Raw genomic sequence first — 20892 nt, 5'->3', positions numbered from 1 at the left:
TTATGTAATATGGACTAGCAGGAGCTTTGACTCGGCGTCGTTGACGTCACGAAAGCGAAGGGCTATTCGTGTATTCGACTATTAATAAAATCGATCTTAACTAGAATAGGTACCAACACAGTCATATTTCAATCTCAGATGGAATTTCAGACGGCGTTATTTATGACATTTTAAGACTATTAGTCTCAATTCATATACTAGTTTATGATATGCGTAAATTGTTTCAAATTATAACTCACTACTAAATTGCCAGAACGTTTAACGTATGTATGTCAAACGAAATATAGTTATTGGTAGGGATTATTTCAAATACATAATCCATTACATATATTTGTATACATTTTAGCATTTAATGTTTTTAATTCTTATGTTAATAAAGACCAAAAAAGAAAAATACAAAACAAATTTAAAACTGTCATATTATATATGTATTAGACACCTTAACATTTACTTCAGCGTTGAATTAATATCATGTAGTATTTGATTGTGTACCATGAAGAATTAAAGAGCATAAATCTTTCGTATATCAGCACTATTATTGCGTGCGTACGATCAATTTATATCATGATATGAACTTATAAATATAATTCTTACACGATTAATTAAACTCGCGTTAAAGGCGACAGCGTACAGACACTGTTCGCAGAAAATCCTAGGTCAGCATTGTGTTGTAAAAAAAAAACTTAGCGAACTAATTAATCCAACATTAATGAAACTGTTAATAGTTCTCAATTTAAATGTTTATAAATATTTATATTTGTCATATACATCGCGTAAATAGTAAACAAAATATTTATGATATCCAATCGGAAGAACATACGTAAAGAAAATAAAACTATCATATCAATTGTCATAAACGCAGTGAATAATTAACTTGTCGTTAAAGGCTGTTTATAGGAAGACAATTGTATTTTTTTAATTGACCATACATTGTTACATAATTACGACACAGATCTCCCGCCAAATAGCGGAGCTGCCGAGAAATCGTGGCAAGTCATCCAATCAGAGCAGTTCGCGCCCTACGCTCGTGCGCGCGCCTTCATCAACGTCTGATAATGGTGCCGAAGTAGCGTTCGCTAAACTACAACAATATTAACTACTTAAATTCTTACCAAGCAAAATTCAGACCATATTCCACGCGAACCGCGCCGCGATCGCAGCCAGTGTGGTTATCGCTAAAAAAAAAAAGATTATATAAAACAACAAAAAGTGCAGTCCGGTTTAGTGCGACTTTGCGTGAAAAATAAAAGCAATTCCTCCTCGGCAGGATACTGCGATACAAGGTTATGAACTTAAAAATAAGGGTTCGGTAAAAATAAATATTTCAGATCAAATAAAAGTATGTGATTGTAAATCAATTTGAAGCTTAAGACATTTATAATGCACCGACCGAAAGTGATAGTTGTGTGACTTGTGTGCTAGAAAACTCACTGTAACCAATATTATTTATCCTACATAGCATTTCAGAACAAATATTAAAGTAATAAAAGTAAGTAGGTGTTTATGCTGTAAACTAATATTATATTAATTATTATATTGCATTTATATGAACTTAATTATGTTAAGTTGTTTATATATTCAATTTGTCGTTTATTTTTTATTTATTTTTTCATTCAAAGTTTTGACTTTTCGCAGTATAAATAAATTCTACATCTTAATCTGATGTCTGGAGTCCTGCATATATCTAAAACTAGTCTTATCCTAAGAAATAGGTATAGTTAAAAAAAATACACCTAAAACTCTATTGAATATGAAAATACTTAAATAGGTGCAAACATTTTTCAACTAAAAGCTATTAAATTACAATTACAAATTAAACTTTTTTTTGCAATTATGTACCTATTCGCGTAATAATCAAAACAAATTTGTCCAAGCTTAATATAGTAAAATTATTAAAATTAAAAATGCATTATTTTTATTTCATTGAAGCCATAATAAAAAAAAATAGATTGTATTTTTGGTCTAAAAAAAAACCTTTTTTAATTAGCTATGCTTTTTATTTTGTAAGTGGTGTTTAGATTTTAGTCAAAACATTATTCTTATCAGCAACATTCCCTTTATTTCAACTAAATGAGAAGTAAAGTAAATACCTACAATATGAATATACTACGATACAAATTTTAAATATCAAGAGGTTTGCTTAACTTTATGCCAGTTAATAATTAGTAAAGGTTTTAATTCACGAATTTAATCATGCCGTTTAGAAGTATCATTATTTTTACATTATTCAATTTCCTTATAAAAATATGAATATTGAATTGAATTAATTTGAAAAAGAGAATTTCATTTTTGTTACAAATTTATAAAATGCACCCAACTTTTTGCTTCGTAAATAATTAAAAGCAAAAACCTTAATAAATTAATGAATAAAAAATGTCTTATTTGCAATATTATTCGTAATTATCGAGTTTTAAATGTCGTCTGAGGTAATGCATTATTTATATTTGTTAGTTAATATACATCATACAAGCTAATGTTGGGGTCGTTAAACTTTTAAACGCACCTATTTCGCGTGTTCTTTGCTTTAGTCGAAATTTCACTACAAATGTTTCACATGTTGTCGTCGTTAATTATGTGATTGATAGGCGAAAGCATTTCCTTGAACTATCCTTTCTACATACGTGTAGATCCAGGCTTAAGTAGTTGTTATAGATTTAAATTTATCTATTGAGCATAGAAAACGTTCAATAACTTTTTCGTCTGTGTAAATGCTTTATGACTTATGAGCAAATTCATATATATCCTTAAAAAATTCGATAATGGTTTTAATATAGTATCTAACTAAACAGTAAAATTATAAAATATAAATATACTTATTAGAAAAAGGGTCTTTCATAAAAAAAAATCTATTATATTAACGTTCGAAATGTAGCTTATATTGAACATTACCGACAAGGGACTCCATTGTAATTCTTTATTCTCTACTAATTAAATGATAGGAATTTTAATGCAATAGGTACAGTTAAACTATATTTACTTATATTTTGAGTATAAATTTTCCTTTATTATTAATTATTAGTTTTATTTTACTTCTCGTAAATATATATAAAATTTTCATAATTCCTATAACAAAAAAAAATCAATGTCGTATGTACGTAATAATCTTGAATATAACATAGAGATGCAACAATTTCCTACTTTCTTAAATCCATCCAGATAACAGTCTCAGGTTCCACGTCTATAAATAGACCACATAGCTCTCAAACAGATAAATAAACCGTATCCGTATCTGTAGCGTTATCCATAAGTAAACACCATAAGGTATTCTATGATAATATACCAAAGAGCACTATGATAATCTGATGACGATAAATGTGGATTCCGCTTATCATACATGGCTCACATTCTAAAAGTTTACGTTGCTTTTTGTCTACTTTAAAAAGTAACGATGTATTAACTAAATACAAAGTATAATATCACATATTAAGCAGTAAAACAAGTTGGTCATTAAAACGAAAAGAAAAAAGAAACATTATGTATAATCATGTTCAATCAACCGGAGCATCTTTGTTTTTATTACTGAAACTATTGAAACAATGTATAAAATAGTGATGTCACATGGTATTGTTTTTCATTGCTTACGCTACACAATTATTGGACTTTAGCTTTAATTTTTTTTTAATTAACAAAATTTTATAATTACACATTGTTTAAGTTTTGTTTTTGATTAAAACCTCTTTTGTGGTGTTTGTGAATATTTTTGACAGATGTGTCAAAAAATATCAACGGTGCGTTACTATTACATAGATATTAAATAAAATGAGGATAATGAGAACAAAGACCTTTTATAATAATTACAGATTATCTTAAAATGTATCTAATAATAAGTAAAAATATTTTTATATTCTGTTCTCTATTATCTTAAATTGTGTTTTTATGCTTAATAATATAGAGCTATGTGTTAATGTGTTAACTGTTTTGAATATAACAGTAGCGATTGTATGTAAAAACGAAGAACGGGAAATTATAATGCATTCACTTACGGTATTTAACATAATTTCGTGTCAACATTGCGTGCGGAAGTGTCGTTGCGAATAAATACAATAGAATCATGTTCTATTTTATATAAATACGTTAATAAAAAAGTTGGAGGTCGAAGTATTGGTCAATTATTATCTTCTATCTTGTAAGGATTATTTATACCGTCTATTGACGGTACAGAGAATGGGATCTATGATGTTTCGAAAGTTAGCTAGCAGTCTGCAATTACTGATACATACAAGTAATTAAATCTAGTTCACCTCTTTTAAACTGGAACAGAATAAATTACAAATTCTATATAAGTATCAATGTTTGTTAGTAGAATAATGAGTGGATTCCCAATCAGATGGGCCAGTACATAGCCCTGCCACCGTTACTATCATCGCGATAACATTTCCCGCCAGCGTCAGCGCACGAAATAGAGTATGCGACTTAATGTGATAAATAAAATATTCATTTTTATAGTGGCCATATTTTTTTATTGAATTCTATAAAGTAATTAATGTTTCAAATAATAATCTATCGCTTACGTGTATAAATGTATAAATTACATGTTTACTACATAGTATGAAACAAAGTTGCTTTTCGCCGTGAGTACTTTTAAGCTAAGCAACAGATTTTAATATGACTTTCATCAATTAATGGAGTGATTTAATTGGAAGCAGTGTAAATGCATATTATAGTAGAGATAAGTTCGTTTGTATTGAAGGAAAATGTACAAAAAAGGTTAGTTTCGGTATTAGAGCTTTCTCTGCATATGTCGTATACCTCAAGGGATGAAATTTAGGTAAGGAGGGATATTTAAGAAGGCATAGAGGGGATGTTATATATGCTATGATTTGTATATAAAATATTTGTTATTATGAGCATGAGTTTCAAACCGAATAGTTTCAAAGTGATAGAGCGTCGCGGTTTGTCTAAACTTGCCGTGTAAATTAATCGTTCGAGGAGTAACACAGACAACGTTAAAGGTCACAAATACATTCAGCATGTAATCATTCAAGAGTTATGCAGTATAATTTTGATATAACAAAGAACAAGGAAAACTTTGCCGGATTTGATGTAATAAAATACAATTGCTTTAATGCATACTTGCACACACACACACACATGCATGATACTGTTGTGCAGAATTTGTATTTTTTTTCTGTATCATCATAGTATAATTGTGCGCAATTCGCTATTGATAGTTCCAAAGGTCGTGTGAAATATGTATGCATAATCATAGAGTTTACAAACTTTTTATAAATTAGGTAGTTTTTTTTATTTTGCATTTGAACTTAATTATAACATCAGATTCCTTGCAATAACAGTTTAGCGAAATAACTTTAAAGCAGGCACTCGGGTCACTTTTTAAATGAATATGAAAACCGACTTTATGACCTTCATAATGTATCATTATAAGACTGGATTTGCTTGCTTTTCTAAACAATTCTATGGTTGGATGAAAGTAATTATTTTAATTTAAATAAATTAATTTCTGTTCTAGTAGCGAAAATGGACGGGCGATGTATAGTTGCCATTGTCGTAATTGTGCACTTGGTGAGCTGTAACGACAATTCCATCGACAATGTGACGACAAATGCATATGAGTAAGTTTAAGTCATCTATCTAAGTTATCAGTATAAAGGTAGGAAGACGAATTATTTGACTCAAAGTAAGTATTTTTGTTGTTTAAACATTGGCATAGGATATCTTAACAATTAATAATTTTAAAAGTAAAATAAGTAAAGTATTAAAATCCTAATTCAGTTTTTCGCATTTATAATTACTAAAGTTTGTTGTGTTTACTTTTTCCTAGACCATCATGGACGTACAACTGCGTTCCGGATGCGGGCTGCCAACGATCCGAGCGTCCACAGCCAGGCAGTCGTGGGAACGTATCTAGCTTGACCTACGACAGCATCGACCTGTGCAGGACTGTCTGTGGCAGGTTCGGCGGCCTCTGGCCTAGGCCCGTTACAGCTGCCCTCAGCATGCAGACTGTGAAGATACACCCTAACTATTTAAGGTAGGTATAGCGTAGCAACGATTCTCGTACGCAATAATTGTGTATCTATATCATCTTAATTATAATGATGCTGTTACACCATTACGAATTTTCTCTTTTTCGTATTGGACCCGTGATGATTAAAAAAATAATATCTACGATAAAAAAATAATTAATTAAAACTCATAATTTCTGTCAGTGGCGTGAAGGTTTACGGACCATTTTGCGATGTACAAGTATAGTATAGTTTTTGGCTTGTTGTTGTATCTATTCTAAGGAGACGTAAATCTCTTAACTAAAGTTGGTTATAGAAATGTTAGTAATTCGTAAAAAGGTGGTCTTTTTAATATATTAAACACGGACGGACCTAAATATATTAAAATGTCAGAGAAACTAATCAGGCACATATATTTTATGTGGAGTATTACGTCATGAAAGGCTTTTTAAAAGAAGTATCTACTCCATATTTTTTTAAGTCATTTCTAAGTCTGTCAAAGGTCTTCGACGTAGTAGGTTAAAAAAAGGATATTTTCTGTGGTAAGAATCAATTAAAATGAACGATGAATGTGTTTAAAGATTGCGTGTTGTGTATAATATATGAAAAAAGTCCGAAATATGTTATAAGGTTTTATCTTATCACGATCGAACTAATTGGGACTTAGTGAATACAAAAATAGACTGCAGTGTGAGTATATGACAAAGTCTCTCACGTTAAATTATTGTTAAATATAATATATTTTAAAAATATTTTATCTGTCTTATCAGTCATCGACATCTAGTAAGATCCGGCACACATACATACTTATGTATGCTATGGTTTACCATGGAGTGACACGCCTTCGTGCATAGCCTACTATTGCAACGTACCATTTAGGTTGTACGCGAGTTGTATCAGATAATTGTTTGTAAACAAATTAAAACAAGCATTGTCATATATGTTTGTTTATTAAATAAACAATAATAAATATCAGGCCTTGATATTTGACCCAGTCATGTGATTCCTCTGCTGAATCAGGGTTTATATCAGGCAATAAAATAATAAATTATAATGTTGCACGAATGCAAACCTTAGCATTATATTTAATTATTTTATATGCTACCTACTTTTTTACAAGTTTTTATGAATAATAATAAAAAGGTCTTTTTTTATAAATATAAAAACTAAAATATTTGTAACACATCTATAACATAAATTATTCTTATTGTTATAATATTTCATACGCAAAAATTGGAAGACTACTTCTTATCCGCAGATTCGTTCGTGGTTATGATGATTTTTTATTATCTGCATTTTGTTCCTTCAAACTTCAATTATATATAAGTAAACGATCATAATTTTTAAAGGAGATAAGGGATGGATCAACAGATACATTAATAAAGGTGTAATGTCCATATGTAAGGTCAATGTACCAATTAGATTAAATAGATATTATATTTAAAGCTAGCTTATCAGTTCGCTATGCACACACATCATCTTCACCGCGCACTAATTTCTATATATCTTACTTTCCCGCGCTTTTGCGATGTGTGTCACTCGAGATGACAGATGCATAACGACACAGATAATATATGTATATACAAAATACAAATCTAATATTCATTAATATGATATTAGAGATCTGTGTCCATTATAATAGGTTTACTATAATTGGCTTGTATAGAAAATAAGTTTAAAAGGTGAAAATAATCGATTGATTTATGGCTTCGATTGATTTATACATGCCTGTATTTTCAAATGCATTCACATTTATGGTTATCGCTTCGCTCGTTAGGATAATTGTCTGTAATTCTAATAATATATTGCCAATAATAATAGATCTTCTATCTAACGCAAAAAAATCTTCATATCTATCTGGCATTTTCTAAGATAACCGGGTTTAAATGTAAAAAGCTTTCTCTAAAACTATTTTTTAATGAATGTTAAATTATTTTTGTACAACTGTATTTGTAAAAATTATTTAATTACCATTTGTATTTATATTTCACAATTGCATAAATAAATCGAAATAGGATATTTATGTCACACGTACATTTGTTTGATAAAAGAATATCATTGGATAATAAAAATAAACGTTATCATTATAATATATTTTATGACCGACGGCAATTTAATACGGATATTAACAGACATTATGATAAAATGATAATTTTATTTTTATTAATGAAGACTATATAATAAAAGCAATTGTTTAATATGAATGTATATTTGAAAAGGATATTGATTCTTCTACATGTATTACGATGACGACGTATTTTTATATAAACGACTGTTTAAATTAAGCATAATTACCACACAATTAACCTAGAAAGCTATCAAAGGATGTAAGACTTTAGATAGTCAATCTCTTTAAAGAATTTGCCGAAACGCTGAAGCGAAATGACTAATTTAAAAAAGTAGTTTCCCATTTATATGATAAACTTTTATTTAAGCTAGTTTTTAATGATTTAAGAACTAGCTTACTTAAATTTTAAGAGAAATCTAGACTAATGTGATATAGCTGATAAGTTTGTTTATTCGTTTGATGGCTAATATCTAGAATTAATTCGGATTCGAAAAAAAAACATTTTAATGTCCAATTTTAAGAAAGTCTACGGAGTTGAATTGTGAAAGTATAGCGTGGATAAGACCACGTGAAACAGTTAGTTTTAATAATCTAAATAATTTTTTTTACGCGACGTAATCTTACATATTTATAACGTATATTTTTTTATTTAAAGTTTTGTATACAAGCATTCTATAAATTATACATAACCTTGGCAACACAAAGCAACACCCGTGACGGCTACATAATGCGAATAATAATTTATATATCATTTTCTTATAATTGAGCTTGGTTTATTTATGATTTAACTGTTACTGTATTACGCACGAACATGTACAGTAAATAGTGAACCTAGTCATTTTATACATTATACAGGTGACCTAACGAGATGAATCCATATAAAACTGAAAAAATATAGGGACAAAATGTTTTTTTTTTTTCTAAGCAACAATTTCGCTGATATTAAAAATAAGAATAAGAGCTTTATTTTGGATAAAAACGTCACAGTGTTTAATACCTGTTTATTAATAAACAAAAATAATTGTAATTTGCGTCAATTGATGGATAGTTAAAGATGTCAGGATTTGTATTACTAACGCTACCTTAAATCTACATTTTCAGAACACTCTGTATAAAAGGTATTCATAGTCTAGCGACTAGCTTAGATACGGTTCTTTGCTCACACTTGTTGTACAGTTTCCTCTCAGCAGGCAATACCGGAAAGATAAAAACTAATTTTGATACATTGCATTGTAATTTATTTCTGTGTCAAATTGAAACGCCGTTAATAATTGCTTAAAGCGTTTATCGCGTAACTCTTAATTGAAATTATAGCGGCAATGCATAAACAGTACATAAATATAAACATTACTGAATTCATAATATTATTATTATTAATGTCGACGAAAGTATATCCTGTCGTTCGTCGTCCAAATATCAAACCTCAATAATAATAAGTAAACAACATGAGTGACACCGGTAAATAACAACAACCAGAATAACATAGATATGTTGTTTTCGGTTGTAAGTCATCTTAGTTATTGTAAGATGAATACAAACAGACTTTACCAAGTATTCAATATATAAATAACTGGCTAAACACAGTAGTTGTTGTTCTGCCTCTATAATATTTTAAAATTGTGATCAATTGTGATCCCTTTTAGTAAAACCCCTTCCTTTAGGTGAAATATATTTTTAAAGTTTGATATAGTATTTGGAGATTATTTCCTACATCCAAATTTACATTGTTTAGCACTCTATGATTCTGAGCCTTATACGCATTATAATTTTATACTAGTTCTCGCAAATGATCAAGGATGTGCTCTACTGTGGTCATTATCAGTAATGCATACAGTGAATCTGAATCTAGCAGAGCCGTCAGTGCACCAAACAATGTTTGATGACATAGTTGTTCCACATGATGATAATCGGGAAACACAAAACGAATAAAACAAATAACAGAATGGTATAAATTTATCTTATACCTGTAATAATGCCTTAACTGATTTTGGACGGCGAGCTTTCAAAACGGATATCATCCAACTGTATCACGTGGAAACAAGTACGTGCAGAGTACGAATTCTCATAAAACTATTGAACAGCAATCCTATACTAGAGGAGGGTATAAGAGCAAGACCAAGTTTTTAAGTTCTTTCCGAAGCGTGGAAGTGTAAACGCTGCCAACTGTCAATCTCTGCTACTTGTGATAATTTGCTGTCCGTAAAACTATATAACTTTAAATTGACTTGACCCGAGATTAATTGGAGACTTCAGGACTACAAAGTCATAATATAGTCTTTAAACGGCGAACCACTTTAATCATTATTATTAGTTAAAAAAAAATACAATCTAATTATTTAGTATATTGGAATTATGTTTGCAGTTCAATGCAAAGATGCAATAGAATGCAAAATATCCTACAATTAGCGTGATTGTCTGTTGTGTTTGTAAATAAGCCTATAAACATTTTTTTACACAAACAACGCATGTTATGAGTATGATGATAATATGTAGGCGAGATATGACGTTCTTGAAATATGACCATTTCAGTAAATGTTTTAAATTACTCATTTAACCTAATGTTCTATTGATTCAACCTTGTGTGTTTTGCTTTGATTGCACAGATTATAAACTTATTTATATGTAAAAATTATAAGCGTTAAAAATATTGGGTACATGAGTTTTTACTTTTTGATGACGTCAAAAACTCAGCTCAAAAAATAAATACAATATGCTTCAAATAACCTCATGGATTGCGCAATTATCATAAAATTATAATATTACCTATATACATATATTTAAGACGAAAATTCTTTTACAATGTAATGGCATATTACAGTTTATGTGTGTTTGACTCGTAAAACCAGCCATAATATTACATTGTTTTTGACCACGCACACACACATGAGCTTTGTGTAAATATATAATGATACAGGTGTCTCCCGTCCGTCTGTTTATTTTTAAGTCCCGTGACACTCCTTGCGTCACAGCGACTACTATCGAATTGTGGTTGATACACGATTATTTAATATATTTATAGCGTTAGACGCCATGTTATTTATTTATACTCCAGATAGTTTTCACGTCATGTTTACGCACTATGTTCCTGCTAATGCGTACGGACTAAATTTGACTATTTTCTTATTGACGTAATTTGACCATTGTGCTTCGATTATATTTAATATGTATTATATTATAATCCATCTACGTTATCTACACTTTCTACGCTATACTAAAAATAATTAAATATTATTTGATATTTAATGAAATAATATTGAATTATTTCAGCTGCACGTACCAAATATCTATTAGCTTTTAATTTTTATACTTAAAATTTTAAAATATTATATCATATGTTATCCATTTTAAAGAAACGTTTGTTGATAAGTTAGCTGTGTCACTATTATATTTTGACGACCTCCATGGTCGAGTGGTGTGTACACCGGTTTTCATGGGTACGCCACTCTGAGGTCCCGGGTTCGATTCCCGGCCGAGTCGATGTAGATTACTATTAGTTTTCTATGTTGTCTTGGATCTGGGTGTTTGTGGTAACGTCGTTACTTCTGATTTCTATGACACAAGTGCTTTAACTACTTACATTGCGATCAGAGTAATGTATGTGATGTTGTCTCATATTTATTTATTATATAAGAGATTAATATGTGTCGAAAATATACGAATAGTTAAAAATGCTACAGGATTTTTGAAACATAAATTTACATTTAATGTCCCGCCTGCTACTTCCAAGCCCGATGGCTATGTCGGCCTTTCTTCATTTATTCTACCACCAAAGGGCAACACTTAGTTTTATGCTGGTCTCAATGCAACCACAGGCAAAAGAGATATAACATTACAGTTTCCATATTTGGTGGTGCGTTTCGATGTAATTAATATTTTTTTCTTATTGTGACAATTTAATTGGCGACCACTTAACAGCATGTCGTCCATCTACCTACCTTAATGTGCATATATGTGCCTTGTTCACAATCCGAAAGGACGTAAAGTAATAATTTTGTTAACATTGCTAAATAAAAAAAACACATCCAATATCAATAAATTAAAAAAAAGTTATTGATTATAAAGGTATTTTAAGGTAATTGACATTTCAATATTTACAAAATTCTGCATAATTTTGTTGGTGTTTCACGTTTATATTGCAAATGAATGAATTTAAAATACAAATTATCCTTAAAAATCTAAATTGTGATACTGCCTGGTGATAAAAACACGCATGCAAACTAAAATAAAAAATAAAAATTAAAGTTACATTAAGGGTTTGGATAAATTTGTAAACCTGTAGTCTTAAGTATAACAATAAATAAGTCTTATGCTTCGATTTAGCGTAATAAAACAATGTATAAACATCGATAAGTTGACGGACGAAAATATAATTTATCCGATGTATTAATGTATTAAATACATACGTCCTTTTGCTTTAACAAAATTAACTTTGATTTTAAAATGCAAATAGTCGTATGTTAAGGAATTTTTGCTTGATGCAATTCGTTAATGTCTAATTTAGTGTTGGAAGCTTCACTCATTTTAGTTTGTTAAATGACGATTCAAAAGTGCTTGTAAAAGTGCTTTTAATATGATTTTGAATGACAACAAAAATAGAGAAATTACTGTTTAAAGGCGTTAATTATTTATAAGTTACTATGCTTATGAGCTAATTTTATTACAAATAAAATGAGTTTTTATTATCAGCTGCGTAAATGTAACATTACATACGACATTTTACTATTAGTGAACGATGATAAAGTTCGTGTTTTCGTTGTTAGATATCGTTATATATTTATACAGCGTAGACTGTTTTGATCATTAGCTCCAGTCGTTTGAGCGGTCAATGCACGATTATTCTCTTGATCCCTGTTTGGAAGGGCTCGCCATTATGAAACTTTTTATTTTGTTTTCTGGGAGTCATCCAACGACTACACAGACTTGTGGGCTAAATTTAGCGTGACAGACAGACACGTCCGCGTGTATAGTAGAATCGAATATGATATATAAATTTGAACTTTATAATTTAATCGCTTTTTTATTTTAATTAATCTATTATGGTTCAGTTACAACAGCAAAACGTGATATCCATTGTCCGATGAAATTATAATAATGAACTAAAATTACTTTATAACGGGATGCTGTGTGCAATGAATACGATTGTACTTAGTACAATAAAGTACCTATACCTATACCTTATTACAATACTTTTTTATTTGTGTGTGCGTGTTATTATTTTTGTCTGTGTGACTTATTGCGTGTACATACATATTAATGTATAGTACGACACAACTTAGATGTAGCATCGCCAAAATTCGTATAACTGATCACATCCGATTTAGGTACGCTATCTCAAATCAACAATACTTACTTCTTATGTGAATATGATCTTTACAGAAAAGTAATAACTTTTAATATCATATGGCCTAATATATTCTTCAATTTGACACGACGATTTAGATGCTTTCTCTGAAGCGAGAACCTTTTGCGACGAATAGCGTTGAATGGCGCGATAGGGAGCTATTTCTATTGGTTGTGTAAATCGGCAGTAATCGGTTTTATTGAATTTGCCGATGCTACATCTAAGTTGTGTCGTACTATTAATAGGTACTGGATTTGGAGTAAGTAAGTATATTGATTCTATGGTAATGAAAATAATACTTATAAAGTAATTTATGCCTTCCAGTTCACTACGAAAAATAAGGATAAATAAGTAGTCGTTCTTGATCCATATTTAAAAAATGTATCAAACCTAAAATAATAGCGTAAAGAATCAATCTCTTAAATGATCTCTTAATCTAGGCCCGCATATTAAGGGGATTCCCCTTCAATAATTTCGATTTTTTCGTTACAAATCAACTTTTGGTAACATGCAGAATAAGATTGTGTTCATTTTGTTATGAGCTTAATAGTAATAAGCTGAGCGCCCTGTGACTAGAGCGTACATCTTAACTGATGATGGAGGGATCATATCCAGGCAATCACTACTGAATTTTCAAGTGCTTATTGGTGTTAATTAAATTGAGTTCAACGGTGAAGGAAAACACCGGGGGAAACCTACATGTGTCTAATTTCAACGAAATTTTGCCTCATGTGAATCCATCATCCCGCATTGGAGCAGCGTGGTATATATGCTATGATGATGATATGCTCCTAACTTCGCACGGACTCGCAACGAACTTCAAGTCGTTGGACGCCTTAACTCCTCCGGCGGTTTCGGATTGCTATCCCATCGGTTTATGTGTATGAGGCATGTGTTTGTGGACCTTACCATAATATACAGTTGGCTGTCTCCGTTAAAATTGTCGTCATCAGATGTAAATCATCATCGCAGCAAGGTATAAAGAATAAAGCAGATTTATCAATAGTTTTGTATTGCCCAGGCGACGAAGGTAAAATAAAAAGCCAGAGTTTCAATTGTTCAAGACTTTTAACCCGTTCATTAATAAGACAGAATGAACACTGTAACCAAATTTCAAAACTTAATATTACGTTTTATTTTTATTTCTTGAACTTGGGCCTGCGTTGTCTGGGCTATAGCTGATTGTTACGAGTATAGAAAGTAGATTAATATAAAATAAGCCTACTATGACGTCCAGAAATATTTACATTACGCCAACGTTACGTTAGAATTGTCTGCCCTATTGTTTTTAAACAGAAGTCATTACATTAAAATATGATTTATTTTAATTATTATTAAAAGCATATTGAATACAATTATTTTATTTTGATCCCAATGGTAAATAATTAATATTTACATTTAATGTTACGATACAGTATTATTATAAGTAAAAGTATAATACATATATGAAATAGCTTAAAAGAAAACAAATTTCAAATGATGAGGCCTTAAAAATGTCATAATCGTACATATTCTAGGCGTGTTTGCAGATGTTAGAAAGCATGATCAATGTTAAGATGTATTATGATGAGGTCACCGGTCATCGCCATACTTGATGTATGAATATGACAACATTTGCTTAGCGTTTGTGGAAATTGGCATTGCTATGCCGGGGTGAACGACCGATTTATAAGTGATAACGGTTACTCGACCTAAGAGATCTTTGATCATTTATTTGACAGGCAAATCGTGATCGCCAAGTCGGGACTATCGACGCCCACCGTCTGCGATTTTATTAATCGAATATTCCATACTTGGTTCATCCTTGTTTATATCGCCTCTTTATGTTTTGACATTAACACAATATAAACAGTATTTATGAATTAAAACAAAAGATAATTTATCTGCGAAATTTAAATAACTACATACTTTATGACTATTGTATGCAGTGATGATTATGCCTATTGGATCTGTTACTTTTGATGAGATTTTTTTGAGCTATTCTTGCTGGTCTATTTCGAGTTGGTTGATACACATGTGGTATATTTTATATTTCATATACTAGCTAACTCACTTTTTTGCGGTCGTCGAGAAAATCATGCACCTGAAATTTCTGTGGTGGGAATTTTTATCCGCAATTTTAGTAAGACTCGCTTCTTCTATTGTTCTATTATGCAACTCGATTGGGTGAATTATTTAATGTAGAATATACAATTATAGTTTAAATTCCAACTTAGAATAACTTGTTAGATTTTATGTTCATACTGTTAGTCAATGATGTTGTAATAAACAGATATGTTATTAACGAGCAAAAAGTGAAGACTAGAAAACGTCCTAATTGGAACGTTTGCCTGTAGTCGTTTTACGTAGTAATACGTTATAATATATCATAATTACCTAGTAATACGTTTTGTGTAGTTAAAACATCTAGTTATCCTTTTTTCTTATTGTTTTTATCAAGCTATCCTTTTTACTTTTAACGAAATGTAAAAATAAACTAAAATAAACGGTCCCCGGCACGGCACACTTTTTTCTGTTGTTTAGTATGGATATAACATATCTGTCTATTAGAATATCATTGCTGTTAGTATTATATTTACATATTACGAAGAAATAAGTAACACTTCTAATATAATTTCGCAGATTTGATCTCAGCAATGCACCCGTGGAAACCCGCGAGATCCTAGTGAAGATGACTCACGTTACCACACAGAACCTGATCGACGAATGTGACGGAAATGTTACCGAGATCGTCGAGACGCCCGTCGTTGTTTACATCACCGTGAAGACCACCGACCTGGAGCTCACTTGGGAAACTGATGAGCAATATCGCTTGGACGTGCAAAGTAAAGGTTAGAATATTTAATGGCGGTACTTTTATGTACACGTGACAAGGGCCGTATTTAGGGGAGGGCAACCGGGGCAACTGCCCTGGGGCCTCCACATGAGAGGGGGCCACAGTTTTCAGCAAGTTAACAAATACTGAGATATAGTCAAATTATAATAATGTTACTATTTAATATTTTAAAGTTACCGATACAAATACGAAACAAATCATTGCTTACTGATTTAATTTAAAAAAAAACTAATTAATTCATAATAATATAATTACTAGGGTGTTCACGCTTCTGTTTGTCTAGGGCCCTCACTTCTTTGTGGCCCCGGGTCCTCCAGACCTTTAAATCCGACTCTGCACGTGACAAGTAACGGCATAGCAAGAGTTTTCTTCGCCAATTTTGCCATTGCACTACTAATAACGACTACAATGTAATTGTTTTTTTTTTTTAACAGTGGAAATAACAATTAAAATAAATACATATATTGTTTTATTAAATATGAAAAAGTTAAATGTTGGGACTAATTTAAAATGAGTTTCTCTTTTTAATTATTTGTGGAGGAGTGCGGATTTGCAGAACTAATCACAGAGGGCTCAATAGAGGAAGGAAATGATAAAAAATTGTTTTATAGAAAACTTATTTGGTATTTTCGTCTTTTTCAGAGAAAAACGCCGTGATCCATATTATAGCAGAAACAGTGTTTGGTGCTCGTCATGGTCTAGAGACGTTTAGTCAACTGGTATCAGCAGATAAGTCAGATTATGAGGAACAATACAAATGTAGTCTTCGTCTGGTCTCCGGAGCTAAAATATGGGATAAACCAGTATACAAACACAGGGGATTCATGCTGGACACATCAAGGAACTTTGTGCCGATGGATGATATCAAGAGAATGGTAGATGCCATGGCGACCGTTAAGATGAACGTATTCCACTGGCACGTTACGGATTCCCATAGTTTTCCATTGGAATCAAAACGTATTCCTCAATTTACAAGGTAAAATGAATAAAATGCACAATGCACTGTCGAAATTACTTACAAATTTTGGACAGAAGAATATAAACAATAGCAAGAACATAGACGCGATGAAGATGATTATGCTGATCACTTTTCAGGTATGGCGCGTACTCTGCCTATGAGATATATTCAACGGATGAAGTCCGAGAGTTCATAAATTATGCTCGAGTGCGCGGAATTAGAGTTGTTATAGAAATCGATTCGCCCGCGCACGCAGGCAACGGCTGGCAGTGGGGAAAGGTAGGCTTTAACTGTAATTGTAGCTAGTACACAATGTTGTCTAAATTAAATAAAAAGGTAAACAATAACAACAACAACAGCCTGTAAATTTGCCACAGCCTCCTCTCTCTTTGAGAGGAAGGTTTAGAACATATTCAACCACGCATGAACCACGCGTAAACATTAATTCCAAATCATGGAGAGTCAGTAGGACCAATTCATTTTTAAATATTTTAACCGATAAGTTACATACATTAGTAAAATATTTGATGGTTCCTTACATACAGTCAAGTGTATTTCGATTAGGTTATCTGTTTTTATATATCTACATCATAAGTCTTTTTGGGTAACGTGCTCTGTATTTTGGGTGACATATATAAACATATTTAAATGTAGATATATAAATATATGTTTGAAAATTATTGTTCAGTAGTTACATTAAATAAGGAATTTCTGTTGAAGGTTTCATGGTCTTCCGGCTTACCGTATAGAATATATATATTGTATGTAAAGTTCGTTATTTGGTCAGTCAATGTTAGATGTTTATCAACGGAAAATATTATAATAATTGGTGAACCGAATGTTTTTCTAGGAATACGGCTTCGGTGACCTCGCTGTGTGCGTGAACGCAAAAACTTGGCGCAACCTGTGCATTCAGCCGCCGTGCGGACAGCTCAACCCCGCCAACCCCGCCATGTACCGTATCTTGAGAGACCTCTACCGCGACTTGGCTGAAACCTTACCTAAGCCTGCCCTGTTCCACGTGGGAGGGGATGAGGTAAGGCATTGTCAATAATTCGCTGTTCCATGTAATCATACTTGAATTTACCATATTATCAACAAGAACAACAACAGCCTGTAAATTCCCACTGCTGGGCTAAAAGCCTCCTCTTCGTTTGAGGAGAAAGTTTGGAATATATTCCAACACGCTGTTCCAATGCGGGTCGGTGAAATACACATGTGGCAGAATTTCTATGAAATTTATCACATGCAGGTTGGTTTACTCACGATGTTTTCCTTCAACGCTGAGCACGAGATGAATTATAAAGATTAATTAAGCACATGAATCAGCGGTGCCTGCCTGGGCTTGAACCCGCAATCATCGGTTAAGATGCACGCATTCTAACCACTGGGCCATAGCGACTCACAATGTCATCGATCCGTCTTAATTGCGCATTAAATTTTTACCTTGATTTTTTTATAAGACACACAATTTATTTTTGTTTTAAAGGTCTTTAGAAATGAGTAAAGATACCAACTTTGACTTATCAATATAAAAAAAAACTACACTAAACTATGCTGACCTGTAGCTATATATGAATATATCCTATCATTGTATGGTACCTTAGGTAAATACAACCGTATTAGCACTTAAGCTCAAATATAATCAGTAACATGCCAAGCGATATCTTAACTATGAGATTCATATTGGTAATATGACAAATTTAATAACTTCGATTCATCATTCTAAGTATTCTTCAGGTATTTTTCAACTGTTGGAACTCCTCCGAAGAGATAACTTCTTACATGCAAAACAAAGGCTACGAGATAAACGTGGAAGGATTCATCAAACTGTGGGGCGAGTTTCACGAAACTGCCCTCAAGATCTGGGATGAGGAGCTGGCGGCAGTGGGACAAACTGATAAGCAGCCAGTTATGATTTGGTCTTCGGAACTTACCCAGACCCATCGTATACAGAAGTATTTAGATAAAGACCGGTAAGTGACTTTCGAAAGTGAATCCGATAAATAATTACCATCGCGTGATTTCTAAATAACAAGTAGCTTTTATAAATAGACTGAAATGATTTTTGTAATAATAAGTTATTGTATAATGTTTTTTATTAATATTTTTGGAAAGAATTAGTCACTTTAAGTTCGTTGGTTAAAACATAGTGTTGTAATAGTGCTATATTCTATTATAAGGGGCATTGTCGAAAGTGGTAAAATTGAATAAAAAAATAAGTGTTTGTGTGCATATAGAAAAGCTGATACCGAATCTTTCCTCCTTCTTCGACTATAATTCTATAAATCATTCAAGCGTTACAACTTTACATTTATGATTGTACTGATACTGAAACTAAGTTCACTTTGATTTTGATAAGATTGTAATGAAGTTTGTTATGGAATTTGTTTGAAAATTAGAGACAATATTACTTTATAAGCAAATGTCTCTTATTTGGCCGTTAATGGATTAAGTCCGTAAATGGCTTACTAATGGGTATACATTATTTCGTTTATGATATACATATATGAGTGTTACATAATAAATGGTATTAAGGATTTATGATCATCAAGTATGTTATAATTGCGTTACAGGACAAACGATATTAAATATATATTGTATTAATTGCAGATATGTAATAGAAGTCTGGGAACCAATCAGTAGTTCACTATTAACGCAACTGATAAGGATGGGCTACAAGACCATATCCGTTCCCAAGGACATCTGGTACCTGGACCACGGGTTCTGGGGGAACACCAAGTACTCCAACTGGAGGAGGATGTACGCACACACTCTGCCACGCGACCCCAACATGCTGGGAGGAGAGGTCGCCATGTGGAGTGAATATGTGGACGCACAAGCCTTAGGTGAGGGTTCTTTTAACTTACAAAAATATAAAGTATGTTAACATTATCTAGGTAAATTCTGTATCATAGAGGAGTATCTCAAAATCAAATGTAGGAACAATTTTTAATTCGATTTTTATTTTCATTTTAATATTTTATTAAGTTTAATTTACATGTAGGGAAATATGTACGTTGGCTCTGTATAACCTCCTATAATTTTCTCTCTAGACTTTTTTTTAATAAAATCGAAATCCATCGATTGGTGGGTCAAAATAATATGGTGGAGTAACGATCCATAAATTGTGCGTGAATAGGATTTTAAATTAACATGGTTATTTTTATTATTAAAGTTATTAATTTCGGGATATTTACCATGTTTTTTATTTTTGTCCGGTGGAGCTCGATATTTCGACATTGTCTACGAATGTCTTGTTCACGAGAGTCTCGTGAACCGAACAAAAATAAAAAAACATATTAAATATCCCGAAGTTAATAACTTGTGCGTGAATGTTCGCACGCGACCGAGTGTAACGTGACGGGTCGTGACACGCGCAGACACGCGCGTGTGGCCGCGCGCGGCGGCGGTGGCGGAGCGGCTGTGGGCCGACCCGGCGAGCGGCGCGGCGGCGGCGGAGGTGCGGCTGCAGCGCGTGCGCGCGCGCCTGGCCGCGCGCGGCGTGCGCTCCGACGCGCTGGCGCCCGCCTGGTGCGCGCAGCACGACCTGCGCTGCGTGTAGCCGCGCCCAACGCAGGTACTGTCTCACCTTGACGAGTCGAGGCGTCGCAAGGCACGCGCCCCACACTGCTCGGCGTCTCACTGGGTACCGACCTAGAAGTTCCTCCATGAAACGCTCCCATCACATGCGACACTACATACGATAAAAACAGCAGCCTA

The 20892-nt window shown here is 32.4% G+C and overlaps 1 protein-coding gene across 1 annotated transcript; it reads left to right on the top strand.

Moving 5' to 3' along the window:
* Positions 1–1002: 1002 nt before the first annotated feature.
* LOC124536361 (chitooligosaccharidolytic beta-N-acetylglucosaminidase) lies at positions 1003–20743 on the top strand. The gene is made up of 10 exons (XM_047112891.1): positions 1003–1489; positions 5471–5573; positions 5783–5992; positions 15998–16206; positions 16854–17187; positions 17307–17448; positions 18020–18205; positions 18910–19145; positions 19783–20018; positions 20553–20743. Exons 2-10 carry the CDS (start codon positions 5479–5481, stop codon positions 20732–20734), a joined length of 1830 nt encoding a protein of 609 aa, XP_046968847.1. The 5' UTR covers positions 1003–1489; positions 5471–5478; the 3' UTR covers positions 20735–20743.
* The last annotated feature ends 149 nt before the right edge of the window (positions 20744–20892 follow it).

The sequence above is a fragment of the Vanessa cardui genome, chromosome 16, assembly GCF_905220365.1.
Source record: "Vanessa cardui chromosome 16, ilVanCard2.1, whole genome shotgun sequence".
NCBI lineage: Eukaryota > Metazoa > Arthropoda > Insecta > Lepidoptera > Nymphalidae > Vanessa > Vanessa cardui.
This window is presented reverse-complemented; position numbering and strand designations above follow the sequence as displayed.

Coding starts and splice junctions, on each gene's coding strand:
- LOC124536361 (XM_047112891.1), top strand. CDS start 5,479: ATGGACGGGCGATGTATAGTTGCCATTGTCGTAATTGTGCACTTGGTG. Junction 17,449..18,019: donor ACGGCTGGCAGTGGGGAAAG/GTAGGCTTTAAC, acceptor ATGTTTTTCTAG/GAATACGGCTTCGGTGACCT. Junction 20,019..20,552: donor TGTGGACGCACAAGCCTTAG/GTGAGGGTTCTT, acceptor TGACACGCGCAG/ACACGCGCGTGTGGCCGCGC.